The sequence below is a fragment of the Tachypleus tridentatus genome, chromosome 13 (assembly GCF_004210375.1).
Source record: "Tachypleus tridentatus isolate NWPU-2018 chromosome 13, ASM421037v1, whole genome shotgun sequence".
Lineage (NCBI taxonomy): Eukaryota > Metazoa > Arthropoda > Merostomata > Xiphosura > Limulidae > Tachypleus > Tachypleus tridentatus.
In genome coordinates, this window is record NC_134837.1 from 196,044,840 (window position 1) to 196,066,433 (window position 21,594).

At 30.2% G+C, this 21,594-nt stretch overlaps 1 protein-coding gene across 1 annotated transcript in view; it reads right to left on the reverse strand.

The window, feature by feature from the left end:
* The window catches only part of LOC143236422 (laminin subunit alpha-1-like), a 144,926-nt gene that overhangs the window by 30,598 nt on the left and 92,734 nt on the right, over positions 1–21,594 (reverse strand). The window contains 15 exon segments of the mRNA XM_076474685.1: positions 67–221; positions 790–966; positions 1,376–1,492; positions 3,054–3,162; positions 4,143–4,281; positions 5,207–5,367; positions 6,396–6,512; positions 7,198–7,396; positions 11,568–11,718; positions 15,685–15,796; positions 17,421–17,528; positions 17,662–17,804; positions 19,591–19,784; positions 20,067–20,094; positions 20,097–20,149. Of these exon segments, the coding sequence (XP_076330800.1) occupies positions 67–221; positions 790–966; positions 1,376–1,492; positions 3,054–3,162; positions 4,143–4,281; positions 5,207–5,367; positions 6,396–6,512; positions 7,198–7,396; positions 11,568–11,718; positions 15,685–15,796; positions 17,421–17,528; positions 17,662–17,804; positions 19,591–19,784; positions 20,067–20,094; positions 20,097–20,149 (1,963 nt within the window).

The following is a 21,594-nucleotide window of genomic DNA, read 5'->3' on the forward strand; positions in this document are numbered from 1 at the left end:
AACATGTCAAAGTGATAAAAAAAAAATGATTTCACATTCTTTAGATGTTATTAAAGCTTCACTTACGCTTGAAGCCATTTGTCTGGCAAACTTGATTTTGTTCTTTAACTCTTTTAGTTTTAGTTGAGTATCTCTGTGACGTGATTCTATAGTCTTTGCAAGTCTCTCTGCTTCTTCAGCCTGTCTCCTGAGATCTACTGTGTCATTTCTAGCTTTATTAACTGCACAGACATTAAATAAAACTAAATGTATTTCACAGTTACAAATAACAGTGAACTAATTACTGTGATAATGTCCCAGAATTAACAAAGGTACAATATTAGCAGCTAAAAATAAAAATTGTACATCTCCATAAACCTTCTACACTTTCAAATAACTAAGATATTTAAAAAGTTTTAAATGTAACTTTATTAGAAAGATGTAACCTTAAAAACCAATCTAATATTTTAAGAAATAAGTACATGTACAGTTCAACATTCAGTCAAATTAGCACATGTATGGTTCAACAGGTAATCAAAATCAAAAATGAATCACCATTTACTGTATTTATTGAAATACTACTCAAACATAATTAGTTCTAGTGGGTTAAAAAATTCAATTGTTAGCTTTTCCTAGACTTTACTTCCTCAAAATTCACTCACTATGATCAATGAATCTAACTAATGCTTAAAGTAACAGTGGACTGTTTTGAAATACTTCAAAAAACAATGCTCATATGCTTTATTTCAATTACATAAAACATCAGACAAAAGTCAGCACATATCATCCCTTAATAAATACAGTACACACTGGTATCACTGATGCTTCCTAATCCAGCCACAGACCCAGCCTTCAAAGCTTCAAATCTAGGACTGAGTTCTTCATCAATTTTCTTCTGTATATTATCAATTCTTTGATGAGTACTCTCAGCCTGATGCAATGTTTGACTAAGCTGGCCTTCCACTTTTTGTAGCTCATCTCCAACTCCTTGAAAACATAAAAGAAAAACACCTTAGAGCCAATTTGTACAGTACTGATGTTGTATAAAAACTATGACGTTGGTAATATTCCTCCCACGACAAAACCTAAAATACTAGATTCGTGAAACAGTAACGCATTTATTAACATAAATGTTTTGTACTGGAGTACTAGAATGTGATCATTATTGGAACAGAGTTGATTAATGATTACTACGAATAGGAATTGTTTATCTTTGTTTGTTGCACTGGAAACAATTTTCTGAAAGTCTGCAAAGAAGAAATGTACTTGGACATGAGCAAGAAAAAAAAATACACACAGATAGATGTGTAACTGCCAAAAACTGTGTGTGCAAATACAACACAGTGTTTAAGGTTAAAGACGTACAGAAAAAATGAAAATGTTGAATAATACAAACCTCTGGGAAGGCGATTTAATTCATTATTGATTACATCGAGATTCTGTTTACTGTTTCCATTGTTTTCTTCTATCTTATTCAATACATCATTTTTTTCTTTAAGAAGATGTTGGAGTTCTGATTAAATAGAAAATAAGGAAAATTAAGATTTTTATAAATGCAAAAAAAAAAGTTCACTGTGAAACAATTGCACATGCCTACTGGTAACAAGCATCACAGTATGAATGGCAACAGTGGAAGGATTCTGCTAAACATTTACTAATTCTAACAACAGTATCAACCACACTACATCAGCTATATGCAAGGCTCATCAGGTGAGCTAATGTATGAATGATACAGTAGCAGGTGAGTTATTACTTACATTATTAAACTCCAAAAACAATAACTGTTATAGCATCAACTAACTTAGTGAAGTTACGTTTGTACAAGTTTAATTTAAATCATATACAAACCACAATTGGAATGAAAATTAATAATGTATTGTTATTTATCTATTTCAACACCAGTTACTTACTATTAGTATTATTCATTTATTTGTTACTTTTTTTAAAGTTAAATTTTAATAATCACTCTGGAAAAAAAACACCTCAAATGCAAACTGGTAACAGAACATATATATTTGTCAGAATCTCTCTTCTAGCTAGCTTTAAATGAATAAAAATGCATTACAGTGCCTATTAACAACATAACCGTTAATACATTGACATCCATGCCTAAAAATGATGTAATCAGGGGCATTGCTTCAGTAAGTGGCATTAATAGTTATTCACTGTTGCAGGTTTTTTTCTATTTTAACAAAGTAACTGAAAAGTTGTGTCACAGAGTATCAAAATGCAAAATTGAAAAGAAAAGTTTAAAAAATCTCTACAGTATGCCTAACACAATAAATTAAAAAAAAGAACCTTTATTTTTTTAACAGAGAGTGAAAAGCAGAACTTACATGAGGTAAATGGCAGGCACCCTTTTACCCAATAGAAGATTCCACTAAGTTTTACTAAGAGTAAACTCAGTTTTTAATCACTTTCAAAACATCATAAAGGAACAAATATTAACACTTTCATGCTCTCCTCATTTCCATTATGCGACTTGAAAACACCTGTGTTCATGTAACAAAAGTAAATAGCTAGATCTGATACACTATTACTTTAATAATTAAACTGACAGATATGAAGCAAATAAACGAGCCAACTTACTAGCAAAATGATATAACTTGCTATTAACTTATACTGAATCCCACATCACAGTTATTAGCAACTCTGTGATATTATTATTATTTTTTACAATGAAAAGAAGTTTTAATCACAACAAAGTACATAAAGATATAATAGACACAGAAGGTCTTAAAACAATAAACCATGAATGAGTCATGTGTAAATAAGTTAAGTGTAGATATTTCTTTCTCTTTATATTCTTCTTGATTTATTCATTATGGTTCTAAATCAGAGATGTGTGAAATATAGCATTTCAGATCTATCTTTTGTCTTCTGTACATTACTACCCAATAAGTTTTTGTGCAATACCAGAATTTAAAATATTCTAAAAAATGATCATTTATATAAGGAGTAAAAGAGTTTAAAAGTTATAGCTTAAATACTGAAAGGCATTAAAATATTGGTATAACAAATTAACTTTTACATACTTAGCCAGCTTTCAATGTTTAACCCATGCAACATCTCACCTGGAACTTTTTCATCTCGTAGCTTTACAGCTTCTTGCAATAATTCTTCACTTCTAGCACGAGCTCTTTCAGCCTGCTTTATTAAAGCATCATCTGTACCTGGATAAGCCTATAGCATAAAGCACCATTAATATCCTAGCTGTATCACTCACTCTTGAACAGGACATTAGTTTGAAAGTTGTGCTTAATTTGAACAACACTAAAATCCACAGGGGAATAAAACAATACGGTGGATATAGTACAGATAATTAACTTAATTAAAATAAGTTGACTCAAATTACATCAATAAATTATAAGCCTATAATTACGTGTTTTTGTGCATTTTTATTCTTAAAATACTTTATAAAAATTGCTTGTATAAATCCAACTAGAAAACACCACAATAATTTAGTGAATGCAAAACACAAATAGGTTGAAACATGTCTCCTTCATATTAATGAGTTTAAATGAAATAATGGGTTTTCATGTTTATACAAATGTCACAGGCAAAAATAAAAAAACAACTTATATTTCAAAACATTTATTTAGTTATAGTGACTGAAAAACAAATCTAATCCATATGTAACATATTTTTGAAAAACAAATATTAATATCTTAACACACCATATATTCCCTTCTCAAACTTTTAACATCATACAACATCACGAGGCACACTTTGATGCCATTACACTCTTCAGATCACCATAACCTCTTTTTTAATCAATAATAAATTTCTCCTCAAAGCAACCTGCCTACAGAGATCATGACTGAAAACAAACCAATATAAAGCATAACAAATTGAATATAATGTTATTACATTCTTACTTATAAAGATTAGAATGTATATACCTTACAAGTTTGGTACCCTCACTGTTAACAATATTTCTGGCTGTAAGCTGAATAATATCTCACAAGGCTTAGTTAGTTTACAAATTTTAAGTCAGTCAGATCTTAATTTTGGTGCAAGTGAAACTGAAGAAAGGATATAGTGTACCTTACTTATACAGTAAACCTTACTTATGGAACCTACACACATTAATGGTTTCTATTCATGCATTAGCTTTCTTTTAACATTTTATAAAAGCTTTTCTGATATTTTAAATGCCTTACCACACCATAAGCTCGTTCTGCGGAAGAGGCAGCTTCCTTAGCAGCTTCCTCAGCTGCTTTCAAAGCATCAACAATTTCTTTGTATGCTTTAGCTGCTTTCAGTGGAAGATCTGAAACTTTCTTTGTAGCACTAAAACGACTGCAAGTATAAAACTTTACATATTAAAAAAATGTAAAAATCTTAGTGTTAAAACATGATGAAACAATAAAACATTTTAAAAGACTTTTAAATTACAGACTTCCCTTAAATCTGTTGCACATAAGCAAACTTTTTTTTTTTTCAACAACCAAACTCTTAGTTAATTTGGCATTGTTTCTTATCAGTTTTGAGACAATGTTTCAAATTCCATAACCAATCCTTTTTTTCTAATTAGGGGCAGTGTTTCAAACTTGAGTATCAGTCCATATTTTGTGTCACAGCAAAGTGTCAAAATTAATATTTTTAAACCAATTGAAGATTTCTAAATTTTAAATTTCAGTGAAAATTACAATAAAAAGCTATTTCTACACAAAGAATTATAGTCAACAGTTCCTCTATGTTTTGCCTGCTGTAAAAATGAAGGTTTGTACTTTTAATAAATCTTTAAAGCTTACTAGCAGTGTAATAAATAAACTTTGAAAATTAATGCTAATAAATATATTTTATCCCTGTAAAAATTAAACTTTTTATTGAAACATGACCTTCATATAAAACTGTTTATAAAAAAGACTGTCACAGTCCAGATCTGAGTAAACAAATGAGTTTCATAAAAGAAACATTCTAATCTAACAATAGATAATTTATTTAACTATCTATAAATTCTAGTTCTTTATTGTACCATTTCTTGAGATACTCTAGTAAACATTTAAGTGCCTTTTGATAACTCATAAGAAGTAAGGGATTTATATTAGCTACCACAGCCATCTCTTATATGAATGAATACTAACATTTGACTATCACTATTATAGTGTACTCACAGCCTTAAAGTGCCTAGTATGTTTCTGCAGTAACTATATATGAACCATGAACCCACAGATTTATGGTATGGACACAATAACCACTGAACCATGTTAGCTCAACTTACTCTTGTAACTGCTGGGCCTGTTTCCATAAGTCATCTGCATGCTTTTGGGCAGGGAAAACAAATTTCTCCATGTATTCAGGGTTTAAACGACTGAGAATGCTACGTTTCTTTTCCACCTCATCTGTAGCATGCACTAATTCTCCTTGAAGTCTTTTAAGTTCCTTGTAAAAAATAAACAAAAATAAGATATTCAAAGAAGTATAAGGTTTTTATGAAAAACATACACAGCATTTTAATAATAAGAAACTGAACTTAAAACAATGGTTTTGATACTTATTTTGAGAAAACTATTTAAATTTTCTATTACAGCAAAAACTTTTTCATACAAAACTACTACTAAGTTTTCCTTTTTATCAGTAGACTACCTACAATATGAAAGTGTTTCAAAAACACTAAAATAAAAAAATGTATCTTGACCTTGACTGTAGTTTCTTGAAAACACTAATTTATCATTGAACTCATTTTTAGATTAAGAAATACACCAAATCTTCTATATGGAGCACTTGATTTTATGTAACACACAAAGTTTTTCATTTAAAACAACTGTTTAATGTAACATAAGTCCTACTGCATCATATACTCAAGCTGTTATGAAGTGGAATTCTCATCATTTGAGGTTTAAACTGTCTAATAAAAATTACATTCTTAAATATTGATCGGGACAAGGAAGATAGATAGTGTGCTTTATAATTAATTATAACCAACTGTACAGAGATATTTTAACTGCTTCAAATCAGGAAGTTTGAATATAGTTTCGTCATCAAATCATTATCAGATTCTTTCAAGTAGCTACCTATGAGTTTATCCTACCACAGAAGGTAAAGTAAAAGCATTTCCTAAATTTTTAAAAGTTTATTACACAAAAATTATGAAACAACAAATGTACAATTTAACAAATCTTAAAATTAGACATCCAATGAGGATGTTCTAATTTTCAACGTTTATACAATGTATTTTTTTACATTCATATACAGAAGCTTACTCAGTAAATAAATGTCAAGAAAGCATACTATGATAACAAGAGAAACTTTAAATAAACAAAACAAAAACAAAGGGAATTTATACCTGTGGCATAAAACTTGCATATACGAAAAATAATGTTTTAACAGCTGAAACATATATGCATTCATAAAAATTTAATAGGTGAATATTTGCAATATAATGACCAATAAAAAAACTTAATACTAACATTGAATTTCACAGTTGCATCAATGGTGGCTCGTTTTGCCAGGTTCACCAGTTCTGCTGCTTCTGCTAGTGTCTTGTTAACAGAATCACTTATTTTTGTGCTCTCTTCTAAACCATCCTGATGTTAAACAAAATATTTGTAGTTAAATTCAGAACATGTCACTTATAAATGTTTTTTTCAGACTAGAATGAATTAAACAAAACACAGTAATTATTCTCATAAGCCCAATGAAAATGAAGAACTATTTCATATATAAATTACCCACATTTGTGTAGTATTCAAAGTCGGTGACAGAGTATAATAGTAAACAACCATTCTTAAAATTAAGTTAAAAATTTATGGATGATTTAGTTTCTTAAGTGCATTCCCTTATTATTCACAACGAAATTTTTCAATTATTAGTTGGAACATGTTTTTTCCATAAAAAAAAAGCAAGTCTCAAATTATCCACTTTCCGTTAATTTTCATTCACTTCTGTATTCATCAGTAACTGTTACATCTTAAGTGTGACAACTGTTATTGACATTAGTGATAAGGAGAAAAATAATAATATTCACATAAATGAACAAAATATAGCATTACTTTGATTGTTAGTTATTTAATTCAAACTATTAAACTTAGTGTTTTAGTGGTTTCAGAAAAATCTTATTACTACCAAAAACTTTATTTTCCATTTCTTTTCTTGAAGGTAATATATTTAAAAACCAAACAAACAATCAGTTAAATATTTTGATGTACAGTGAGAGATTATGTTTACAGGAAAGTAAAAACAACTAGATAAAATAATCAAATTTATGCTAACTTTTATTCGTTTTTGAGCCAACCTTCCAGCCTGTACAGCAAACTTTGCTCTTTCCGTTGGTTTCAGGACCTTCTCTTTTATTATTTCCATCATTTCATTAAGGAGTTCCTTTAAGTTGTCCAGACGTTCTTTAACACTATCTACTTCATAAAGATCCATTGTCAGTCCTTTAACTCTATCTAAAAGGTTCTGAGCTCTCCTGAAAACACCAGAAATTAAAAACATAATTACAATCCTCACTTGACATCAATGATCATGGTTTAGGATGAGAACAAACTCTGAAAGAGAAAAATCATTAAAAGTAACAAGGTGGATGATAACCCTGCAGGACAATGTGAAAATATTACTTAAAAACACAAGTGTAGGCAAACTCATTAATTTGAGAAATGCCATATTTGTTTGTTGTTAAGTAAGTAAATATGTAGAGGCCTATATGTGCTCTGCCCCATACTGATACTGAAACTAGACATTTAAGACTTTAAGCCCTCAGACCTGAAGTTGAGTCATTTGTGGAGACCATGGTTAGGAATATCATTAACTGCTAGTTCCATTGTATAACACTAATAAAGGTTCAGATTATTCATAGAGCTTGATCTGATTGTGTATAGCATTAAATAAAAACTTTAGATCTGAGTTACTCATAAGTCTCAATCTGGCTGAGTGTAACATTAATATGAATTCAGAAATTCAAGTCACTAATAGGGCATAATCTGATTATGTGAATTGTTTTATTGCACCCCAGGCCTACAAATTGTGTGTTTGTTCTTGTGATTCTCGTGTTCTTACCAATTGAATTACATAATTAAACCTAGACGTAGGCTTTTTCATTTCAGTCGCCGAATGTACATTTTTAATATAGGCATGCTTCTAAGCTTTCAATTTAAGTGATAGTTCGTAAGTATCAGTCAGTAGGCCTAAGTATACATGCAAGTATTGTGGCAACAAGATTACTCTGTGACTGCATGTTTACAGCTTTCAGGTTCACGTAATCAGAGATTACGAATTTGCAAATTGAACAGTCCACATAAGTGGTTGCAAAAATCATCCTCCCCATCGGGTGTAAAAAATCTACGCCCCTGGTGTAAAGTATTACACAAACTTATAGATTTAAGTTGTGCACAGGGCTAAATCCAGCTTTATATAGCATAAAACAATCTATAGGTTCAAGTTACTCATAGGGTTTTGCCTTTATGGATGTATTATCAAAGAAAACCTAAGTTAAAGTCACTCCTAGAGTTTGACCCATATATATATTGAATTTCATAAAACTTACCAACTCAAGTTGCTCATTGGGCTTCACCTGTACATGAGCATTACATAGGTTCAAGCTGGTCATAAGTTCATTGTAAGGGTTGACCTGTATGTTTATAACACTAAATGACACCAACAGAATCCAGTCACATGAATGACTTGATCTGTGTGTATATAGCAAAAAACAAAATCTACAGTTTCAAGTCCCTCATAAGAGTTGACCCACACACTACAAGAAACCTGCAGATTCATTCTGTTCACAGGGTTTAATTCATTTGTATATAACATTGTACAAAAGTTTAGGTCAAGTCACTCGTATGTTTCTGCCCATATACATACAGCATTAAATAAAACCAGATATTCAATTACTCAGAAATTGACCTATATGTGTATAGTATTGAAGAAAACTAAATTCAAGTTGTCCACAGAGCTTAAACATAGTCATAAAATCAGACTAACATAATTATTTCATAAACTAATTAACATTTAAAAGCACTAATATCTGTGTGAAAGTTTATTACCCAAGTGAAATCAAATTTACTTTGACCTGGTGCTATTATACTAGCCATTGCTACATCTTGGTTTACAAAAGAATTAATAATCCATAAAAGTTATCACACCTGAAACACAGACAGCAGGGGATAACAATGGAATATTTCTGGACCAAATTATATTTACTTTTGGTAAACTTACTATAATAAAATACAAAACACTGTGCAATAGCCATTTATATGGAACATGCCCAAAACTGTTGGTTTGAAAGCAAGTTTCATAACAACTAATAAGCAAAACACATCGTCAGCTAACTATGTCACGTGACAGCCCAATCCTTTGAGGGAAATTTTGAAGTAGAATACTTTAACCATTAAAATCTAGTGTTTATCTAATCTTGTCTCCCTTATAATAGTTGCCCTTGCACTAATTTTATAAATTAAGTATAATTGCTTCAGAAAAATCCAGCTACCCACCAATCCCTAAACTCATGCTGGGGAAAATTAAGTTTACTGCAAGACTCCATAGATTCTAATTACCAGTGGAATTTTTCAAAAGCATAAAGCAACTGCCAAAGTAATACCTCCAATAAAATAAACAAACAAGCATGGGAAACCAATAAACTTTTTATTTGTTTTATGTGATATAAAACCAATGATATAATTTCATCATTTGAAGGATGTAATCAAGAAAGGCTACTGATCTCATCACCAAAAGCTTGAAATATTACAATACCTGTACAGATGAAAGAAACTTTAAAAACATTACCAACTTCAAACATTAACTGGTTTTAAACTACGTAAGCCAGAAACAGGGAAAAAATGTGCAAATATTACAGTTATGCAGCTTTGTTTCATTTCATATGTTCACAAGTGTTATCTGGATAGATAAAACACTTATACATTTTATAAATTTTGGATTTTTAATACTTTATTCAAATCAAAACAAAAATCTAAGTCCAAACTTCTTAGGTGTTCAAAGAGAGAGATCAGAGAGAATTTTCTTAAAATTTAATGATATGTCATTTTGACTTGTAAGAAATACAAAACCACTGAAGGATGACATGGGACCAATTAGTCCATCCAGGCCTTCCCAACCACTAGGCTATAAAATCTAAATGAAACATCCAAAGCTAGCTAGCACTAATTGTTCCAATATTTATCAAGCCTTCCTTTAAACCCCCTTAAGTTAACAGCATTTGTCACATTTGAAGGTAATCTCATCTAAGGGCAATCATCCTGTTTTACATAAAGATGACACCTACCCTGCCAAAATTTATATTTGTCTTCTAGACCTTACATTCTAATCATTAAGTATAAAGGGGGAAAAAAAATGAATTCCCTTAAATGTTTCAATCAGATCGCTTCCAACTCCTTTTTTTTCACTTTGTTGGGAATGTTTAATAAGAAAATATAATGTAATGGATAACAGAACAGTAACTTCCTGGGAGCCAAACTAGCTTATTTAACAAATTATAATCAAAGTAACCTTGTGAATACTTGTAACAGAGATTTTGCACTAAATATAACTGAATGAAAATACTTTTAAATATGTTACATTTCTCTCAGAACATTGGAACAGAAAGACCATTTAATTATTTATACAGAATCATACTGACTATTGACAACAAGACCAAGAGAAGTTCATTTCACAGTATTTTCTGTGATGTTTAATAATGGAGACAAACATTTGAAAGACTGTTTCATTTTAGAAGGGAAGCAACATGTGAATCAACTGGGCAAGCCATTTTTAATTTTGAGCTGATAAACTAAAAAAAAGGTCAGCTAGTAAACATCACTCACTTTCAATTTTTGAACTGTGCTAAATAAATAGTGGGATTTGATTATTACTCTTATAATGCACTATGACCCCAAATGAGGAATGAGATTTTGTGGGAAATGGATGCAAACCATGGATCCTTGGATTCACATTCCTGCCCACATATAAATATAAAACTACTTAAAAATCCTTCATTTGTTTTACTCTAATAAAATGCAATACTTAAGGTGTTAAACATCTATGCTAGTTAGTTTAAAGACCTTTCATGCTAAGAAATATAATATGTTAGAATGAAGATTATTTGTTTACACAAGGCTAAGAAATATATGTTAGAATGAAGATTATTTGTTTACACAAGCCTAGCAGTAAAGTCCTTCATGAAATTTGCATGAAATGTGTTACCTGAGATTAAGAAAGCTTTAGGAAAAAGAAAAATAATTAATTTTTTTGTTTTCAAACCCAAAATTTAAATTACCTGAAATAATAAGACACACTTTAGACTTAAAATGTCTCAGTGACACCCAATATATTGTAGACACTGCTTATACAGTTACTGGATTTAACTAGAAAAGTTTTTATGAAATATATTACTTTCATTATACATATTTTTGTCTCTATAGTAGTACATTCTTGATCAGAATATCAAACTACAGTGTTAAACATCCATTTGACACAATGACAAAGTTAAAGAGCAGAGAAAGTTAATTTAGATTATTTCTATAGAATATGTACAAATTTATAGTATTGACTGGAAAACTAAAATGTAATTAAAACACTGTATTCACTGACAAGATTTAATAATTAATATGAAATAATGTTATATTTCCCATGATTCACAAAATTCTTACCGCAATTCGCCCTTAGCATTATCACTAACTGGTTGAAAGTCTCGAGCTCGGAGCTCTTGCAAGATATTTTCTGCCATCCTGAGCATGTCATCTAAACTTACTCCATGACTAGAAGGACCTGAACTATAATCCTTAAGCTCTTGAACAGTAGCTACAAAATAGAAAGGACCATCAAACTATTGAAGAAAAAAAACTAAAGACAAAGGAGTAAATTGCTTAGTTAAAAGGACATCTTTTACAGAATATGATACATTTCTCAAACACCACCAAGTTCTTAGGAGAAATATTTAAGAAGCAGTTAACCTAGACTAACAACAATATTATAAACAATACAATCAACCAAAAAATTAATTATCTCAAAAATATGCAGAACCCACAAAGACTGCCAACCAGACATGATATTAACTATATATATAAAGCTTTCATACGATCTTCTCTAGAATATGGAACCATGATAACTTGTAAGTTACCTTTTTAAAAACCTGTGGCAACAACAAAACAATGTAACAACAACTGCCTTTCATCTACCAATATACATCCCTCAATACTACCTAAACATAGAAACAGACATTTACCTCTCAAGCCAAAAAATATGCCAGAAAAACGTAAAAAAGAAACTCACAAACTAAACTCTTCTCAAAACTAACTGTAACACCAGCATCTTGGATTAAATACAGGTCTCCATTTAATTTTATCAAAAATCATCACTCTAATTCTGATTCATGTAACTAATTCCCCTCCATGTCTACACTGATGGCACTGTTTGGGCAAAATATTCAGTGCCCTAGCAGGTTTCATCAGTCCCCCTTACACATAAAAAATGACATAGGGTCATAATCCTCACTGCCATGAAAAGGATACTCTTCAAATTTAAATTTCATTAAAATGTTATCCAAACCCACACTAATCATACAATGATCCAATAAATCTGTCTCTCCCCTCTCTCATCAAACACACAGGCATACTTGGTCACAAATTTGAGTCAAGGTTCGTGAATCTAGCCTCACTCTATTTCTCTTCTCTTTACTACAAGCAGCATCAGTTATGTTACCAAACTTCTTCACAACGAGCTACTTGCTATGCCTACAAACTGTGTATCAAAATATTGTCATGTGCTACAAACTCTCCTTTTCTTCTTATCACCAGCCTAATAACCACACAACAACCACTGGAAGGAAAACAAACACTCATGCAGTTCAGCTGCCTTAAGCTTGAACAGCTACACTTGCTGTTGACTCAATATATATTTTTTTGTTTTTTAATCATGCATGGGGTAAAAAGAACAACAGTTTCTGAACACCCCTGATATGCTTTAAGGCTTTAATTTATTAAAGCTTGAAAGTCGTTTAAAACCTAAATTCCTATTATGAAAAGGAACATTCTACATTTCTATGTTACAAGTGCTTTGCAAAAATGGAATTTGAATTTAGTAACTGTTTTCCAGCTTTGCTTCAAACCACTAGTTCTTGTTTTCTAAATAAGTGACACAACTTTAACTTATTTATTACAAAATAACTAACTGAAAGTATACCCGATAACTATATTATAAAATTCGTTCTTTATTTTCTATCTGTACCCTGATTTTCATTTGTGTCTTGACATCCATCCATATTTATTTTTAAATACTCTCAAAATTGTACACAAAAAAATACAATTTACACCTTTGTTTCTGGTCCATGAAGAGCTGATACCAAGACAATTTACTAAAAGTTGTTTGTGGATGGGGGAAGACTCATATAGTTTCTGAATAATCTCACATTTCACTGCATTAATTCACTTGAAAACTGGTACTGATATGTAAGCCATTAAAAACATCTTAAATTCAAATTTTGGAAATTTTCAACCAGTTAAAGAAGTAGTTTTGTGAGAAAACCTGATCCACTGATGTTCTTGAAAATTAGTATGGATATTTAAAGGATGTTTCAATTTTTCATTACATTCAACACAATGTTTATAAAACTGCATCCCATGCATTTCTGTGATTAGCTTGTTAGTATATTATTAATAATAGCAATGCTATTTAAGGTATATTATATAAAAAAATTGCAAAATATACAATACAGAAAGTGCATGTACTATTAAAAACTTGTGTTCAAATACACAAAATAACAAGATCAGAACATTAGAATTTCTACACATTATTTAAACTTTTTTGCATAAAAACAAAAGTTAGGATTACTTAACACCATAAATCAATTTATGAAAAACTAAAACCTATAATTATTAAACTGCACTTAGTAATCAACTGGATACCATCAACCATTTGTTTTTGACATAATCTCAACCAACATATCACATGTTGTGGAGATCTTAGGATATCAGTCCTTCATATAATAAACCAACAATGCATTATACTTCCCTTGAGTGTAAAATTTAAAAATAATAAAAACTATTAAACATTATCCCCAAAACTACGGAAACAGAAAGTTTGATTAGGTGTTAAAATTCATTTGAAATATTAAAAGATATAGTACCAAAAATGTTTGTGTGTTTGAGTTTTTTTCTTATAGCAAAGCCACATCGAGGTATCTGCTATGTCCAAACCTCTGATTTTAGAGTTGTAAGTCTGAAGACTTACTGCCGACCAAGCTGGGTACTTAATCAAAAATATTCATCTTCTCACCATGAGTATCTGTTACTGCATGTGACACAAAGTTTTAGTGTCTTATATTCAAAACTTTATTAAACTACATTTTGTACTTGTTACACCAATTATTTTAGCATAAAACCTCAGCTAATAATCCATATTTCAATAGTATATAAGTTATAAGTTCTCAGTTCTACAAGGTAATATTTTAAAAGATCCTGAACTTCACAATAGTGAGACACATGTGACATTTTCTCTAGGTATCTTCTCTATTTTATCCACCACACCTTGTAAAGTACAAACTTATATATAAATTACTCACTATAAGATCATCATTGCTCAGACAAACCATAATTTTTATAGCCTTCAGGTTTGTGTGGTTACAGACCCATCATATAGAAAATCAGACCCTTCCTGCCACATCCTCTCTTTCATGACGTGTTAGCAGTGCTATCTTATGTTCAATTATATGTTATACATAGTCAGTAGAAAATCAAGGTTTTCATTATCAAATGATGCATTGTATAACATTGTGTTCTAAAGAGATAAGAGTTAGTTTTATTTAAAGTACAAGCTTTGTTCCTGTGAGAAAGTTAATGACTAGCTTGAATAACTTTGTAACAGCTCTTGTCTACTTTTTGTGGATGTTACTGGTCTTAGTTTATGTTTTCCAGTCCATTATTTAATAAAATAAAAATTATTTAGTGCATAGTTTACTACTATTATTGTAAAAAAGTTAAGTGCTCTCAACAATTAACAAGAAAAAAATTAAAATCTGGTGAGTACTTTATTCCTTCTCTTAGTATTATAATAAAAGTAATTAAAATGTAAAAAAATATGGATTTTCTTTAGGTTAGTTAAGATTAGATTAGGTAAAGTAAATAACACTAATAATAGAAAAGTTTCACAAGGCATGCATGAGAACAACGTTTAGTAAGTAGGTCATGCATAATATAATTTGAAGTGTAACACAAGCTGCATTTTCTCCAAATGATTAATAACTTATAATGATAGCCAATCCCACATGGAGATAAGGAAGAGAAAATAATAAATAAAATATAAAGTTTACCAGAAAACAAACATTTGAAATGTATTTAGGAGGTTTTAGAGATTACACAAAAGCAATTTCACATTTTTGAGATTAGCAAAAGTATTTTAATCTTAGCATGCAAATTACTTTGAACATGGATTACATATTTATTTAAATACAAATCTTTATTTTAGTTTATTAGAAATATTTCACTAAAAAGTATACTTTTTTGTGCATGAAAGACTACCAAATTTTCTGAAGATATACATACTATATTGAAAGTTAGATGTATTGAATTTATAAAGATTTTAAATGAATACAAAGAGGTCACACATTTTGGTCACATTGATTGTGCCTGCATCAAAAGAGAGTTATTAAACGTTAAAAAAAAAGTGTCTTATGGTTAAGAAAAAATCAAACCAATTACAAAGGAAATTTTAACATAAATATTTCATGACAATACCAACTAAGTGTACCATCCAAGAAGTATAATTACTTACTGAGAATATCATTCCAAAGTGTTTCTATCTCAACTAGCAGTTCTTTTGACATCTCCAAAGTTTTATTTGCATCATTGGCAACAGGTAGTGCCTCGTTTAAAGCACCTTTAGCCTGTTCAAAACAACAACTCTATCTCCATTATCAAACTGTCTATGAAAAATATATATATTTATATATTACATTAAAGCACAACATCTTTACTACATAGGTATGTGCCAACAAATACATGATTGGACCAGAACAAATTTATCAAAACAATGTACAATTATATAAAGCTTCCAAATGAAACATCTGCAGATATAGCACCTAAAATTATTGACAATATTTTCTCTATCTGACATAATCAAAATAACAATCAAAACTAGAAAGCAAGCCAGGTATCTATTCAATAAAGGGTAATAAATCCCACATTATCCAAGATCCTTCTACCACTCACCATCTATAGCCAGTTCTGGATAGGGCAGTTATCCCTAAATACAAAAACAGAAATCTGATACCATTAACAACTTTTGATTATTATAAAAAAATATCACTCAATCTCCACTAACGTTTATAGTGCAAACAATAATTATTTGAAAAGTTATCTGAACATATTTCATATATATGTTCAAATGACTGACTACCTCTTATTCAACTCACTAGCAGTCATCCTGTTTTAATATGAAAACTTTAGTGCATAATATACAAAAAAAAAATCTAAAACAAATTTAACACAGACAGAGAGTTATTATTATCTATGACTGGAAGACTACAAAGTCAATCAGAGAGTAATAAGGAAAAAACACTTTAATTATATTTAACATAAAGGTCACTACAACTAGTGAAGAGTTAAAAGCAGGTAAATGTTTTACTATCCATAACACAAGGGCCAGTACAAATAGTAGTGACAAAGAAGTAACACAGATAGGAAAGTCAAAATACCCACTGAAAAGTTACAAGTAGCAGAATGGAAGAGCATATGAGCACAGAAGTATATCAGTTATCTGAACATATGTCTTATCAACTATAGATACACACGTGTGTTAAAAAATACACAGCTCCAAAACAAAATTTATAAACTAGATGTAGTTGTATGGATAATGAGATGTATGCTGAAAACTTATTTTTGCAGTATAGATATTATACTGTATGCTGGCAGGTTATTTTTATCATATGGATACTAAGCTACATGTTGGAAAGTTATTTTGTTGTTGTATGAATACTAAACTGTATATTGGAAAGTTATTTTTGCTTTATGGGTACCACACTGTATGCTGGTGGGTTATTCTGTGTAGCTCTGCTTACCATTGGTATCAGAACTCGGTTTCTAGCAATGTTTACAAATTCATATACCTTAGCTACAAAAACTTGGGATATGTGAGGGTCACAATTAGAAAACTTGAAACGTGTAAAACACTGAAAAGGTTTGAGAGTACAATAAGGATTTCTAATCACATAAAAGCAGATTGCAACAATGATGTTGAGGTTAGAAATACAGCCCATAACAACTCAATATAACACAAAGTCTGTTAAAAAGGTTACCTTAACAAACAAGGTTCAGCTGCTTTGTGATCATTACAGTTAAAATGTTTCTTCTCTGCATACTGCTATAACATTTAACATGGGTTTACAGAAATAACTGTTTTGGATAGTTCTACATACATATTACCATATTTTATCAAAGTTGCACACTTCCCTAAGTACACTTTTTTACAGCTTAATGATACACAGTAACTTGCAAAATGTCACAACTTACCCGTAAATGTAAATTATCTGCCCAAGTTTCCAAATCAAAATAGTAGGAGAAATTACCAAGAAGTTTTTGTCCATGATTCACAGCTTTCTGATACTCTTCAACTTGATTCTGCATGTTAAGAAAAAGTTTAGGAAAATTATGTCTCATCACGTCTCTAGTGTATACAGTTTTCCAAATGTTTTGAATTAAACTTAAGATTTGATAGAAAATAGCTGGTTAGAAAATATTAGGTTAATATTACCTGCAAGTAGCGAGTTGTGTTGTCTAGGCTTAATAGTTTTCCCCATGGTGGTAGAATCACATTAGAGACATTAGTTTCATCCACCATATTAATCAGAAATTGCACATCATCAAGTAATATGCCAGTGCAATTATCATCACAAGCTAGGAAAAAAAATATTGGTCAGTAACATCTACATGTTTTCCAAGTTACCCCAAATCTATAACTCTGTATAGTTTTAAAACATCTTATTATAAAAACAGAATTTTTCACAGAGATACATACAAAAATAAAACATTTCATTCACATTAAAGACTAAAACCCAGAATTTCTACATTTATCATCAGTTAAGCATAAAACGATTTCACTATATGCTTAAAAAAAAGTCTCAAAAATTGCTCTACATGAATAAATTGTAATTTTGCAGTAAAAATAAGTACTGGATTTATTTTAAGAATATGGTTTATAAGTTAAACGTGTGTTTTATACTTCTGGTAAAACAGAGCTGGTCTATTCACAACTATGTTTAAGAAGATAAAGCATGTATCAGTAAAATGAATGATCTCCAAACCATTAGTTTATTGATTAGTTTGGTTTTCAGGTGTTGAAAAACAGTGTATTTGTATAAGTGTGTATGTATTTTGTGTTTTGTTTTGTTCACTAAACAAATTTCTGGTTTTTATAATAGTTACCTTAACCTCTGAGCACAATATCAGTTTGGTTCCTCCCTAGCTTCATCTGAAGTGACCTGTTAAGTTTAATTAAATTCTGCTCTTTATAACTGTAGCTTACATGGAAAGTGAAGCCTAGAAGTGGATGTATAAAGTTAAAGCTCTATTTCCTTGTCCATTGAGAATCAGAGAGATGAAAAAAAGTATATTTTCTACTGTTTTTTTCATCATTCAAAAGCATTTATCTTAGCTTGTGAACATAAATCCAATGACAAACCTCATATTTGAGAAAGATTTTTTCTAGATGAACTGTACCAAGCTTTCAGTTGTGTACAAGTCTGCCATATTCCAAGAATCAGATGTTTTTCATACATATATTTGTATCCAAGTTATATTTGTGAAACACCAATATCAGCCTGATTTGACAAAGTGCAAGGTGATACACAAGTGAAAAATAAAAATTATGTCATCCATTGTCAAGTTTGCACATTACATTTTCATAAACTCTTATAATTACCACAATGCATATCTACTGTTTTTCAGTATTCTTGAATACTGTATCTAATATTTACTTTCCTCTACTAAGAACTGTCACTAAATAAGCAATGTTGTAAAAAAACGAATAGATAATAGCTCTGATATCCAATACATAATACTATATATCTTTAGTAACTGTACATTTTTTACTGATACTGAATTTTTATATCATGTGTTTATAAGCCAATCTGGTATAGGAACTCACTATGAAAATCAAAATGTAGTCTACCTATAGATTACAAACAGATAAGTCCACTCAAGATTCAAAACCAGTGCACAACTTCAATACGTAACAGCTCCTAATAATTCAACACAACAACTCTGTACTTTGACTAAACAAAACAGGTTTTTACCACATTCATATCCAAATTTTAATTTTTCATTAGTAGTAGCTTTCAACCAACTTAGAGCTGTGGGCTTAATGAACAAAACAGTTAATTTTTTTACAATAGTTTAAAAGAACAATGCTGAATGTATACAAAGACATATGTTGATATTACCTTACAGATTAGATTATAAGAAACATAGCCATTTTAAATAATATAAACTGCAGACTGAAAAGGATCAGTATATGTTTTATCATCAGTTGCAAGCATATAGTCAACTAATCATTTTGTCTTTATTTGTAATCTGTGCTTTTGATCATAAATAAGTCGTCTTGAAATTCTCTAATTCAATTTTGGAATAAAACAGGCTACTTTGTGTTAATAATGAAAAAAATCAAAAAATCTTGTGTACTTACATTTGCAGCCAACTTCTGTTAAAATATATCGAGGTTGACAAATGGTACAATCACGGCCAGTGATTCCTGGTACACACAGACATTGTCCTGTTGACTTGTTGCATATTCTACTCTGAGATCCATAAGAATTACAGTTGCAAGGTTTACAAGTACCACCTTGTACAGCAGGATTTCCATAATAACCATCATCACACCTAGAAATAAAACAGTAATGAAGTGGAAAAACAATTAGTATATGTTCTCGTGTTGAGTTTACCTAAAATACAAACATAAAGATTGAAGGATTAAGATAGACACTAACTACAATTAAACCTATAAGACTTCTCAATAAAACATAATCACAAAATAAGACTAAACTTCAGATCCAAAAATCAAATGCAGTAAATCATTTATATCTAACTTTCTATTATGCTAATCATATCAAAAAGAAAAGACAACATTTAACAGAAATTAATAAAATAAACATCAAAGCTTACCTTCCACAGAGTCTACCTGTATAACCTTTTGACAATTGGTACAAACATAGTTATTTCCATCTGCCCTACAGGTATCACTAAAACTAAACAGGAAAAACAAAACAAAAGCATGTATTAGTATAATCAGCAAGGTGAAAGGACATGTCTTTTATATTAATATGCTGGCAATGTATGTGTACCAAATTATCTGTTTATCTTACTATATAAAATTTGTTCTCGATTCTTTCAAGTTGTGAAAATTGTCTATGACAACAACCAACCTCATAAGCTATTTATTCTTAGGTCCCATACTGTTTACTCACATTCCTTTCAGTCTCTTCTACAACATATACATTGGACTTGACTTCTGAAGATAACGCTTGAATTTACCTCATGATTTTGTATCAGAGATAATAGAGGTATACAAACAACATTAGCTCTTTCATTGTAAAATACTCTAACTAAGACAGTGTATATTTTTATCGGTTTAGTTTTGCTACATTCAGTATCATACACCATGTATCTAAAAAAGTTTAGGTACTATAATCCAAGTAATCTAAAAATCAATAATGTTAAAAAAAGAAATATTTTGCTGGAAACAATATACAACAGTAAAACTACAATTACAAATAAATAAAATTTATTTTTGATGGCTACAAAAAATATGGCAGCTTGGAATATAATTCTTTATTGCACTGTGTTGTAGTATTTTATGTCAGTTGGATTTGGTTATTTTAAAGGTTATTCAAATACTTGTTAATAATAATAATAACCATATGTAGGGTTGATATATAACAAAAAGATGAATACTAGATACATAACTGATCAGGTAACTAAAACTTTAATTATAATCTATAGATGTTTTTAAAACAAAAAATTTACAAATAGCTTCTTGGAAAAGAAGTCTGTTAACAACCAAGGTTAGGTTCTTTATGTACACATTTTGAGTCTTATACTCATAAACTCTAAATGTAATATGATATATATCCTACCAAATATCAAATATACAAGTGCTACTTCTGACACTTTGTTACAAATATATTTGAGATAACCATGGTTTCAGCTTTTTATAAGCAGTTAATAAATACTGAATGTGTCAAGAACTACAAATATTAACACACTTCAGAATGAAAAGCCATACACGTGTCTGAATTTAAAACTGTTCTTTTTCACTTCAAGAAGCATTTTTTTTTTTTTCAAATTTATAACAGCCTAAAAAGCTAATTTCCAATGAACACCACATTCATAGTTCAGATTATAATTAAACATTATAAAGACAAAACACCTTAACAGGAACTAAGTTTGTTTGTTTTAGAATTTTGCATAAAGCTACGTAAGGGCTATCTGCCATAGCCGTCCATAATTTAGCAGTGTAAGAGCAGAGGAAAGACAGCTAGTCATCACCACCCACTGCCAACTCTTGGGCTACTCTTTAACCAATAAATAGTGGGATTGACCGTTACATTATAATGCCCCCATGGCTGAAAGGGTGAGTATGTTTGGTGTGATGGGGATTCAAACCTGCAACCCTTGGATTACTAGCCAAGTG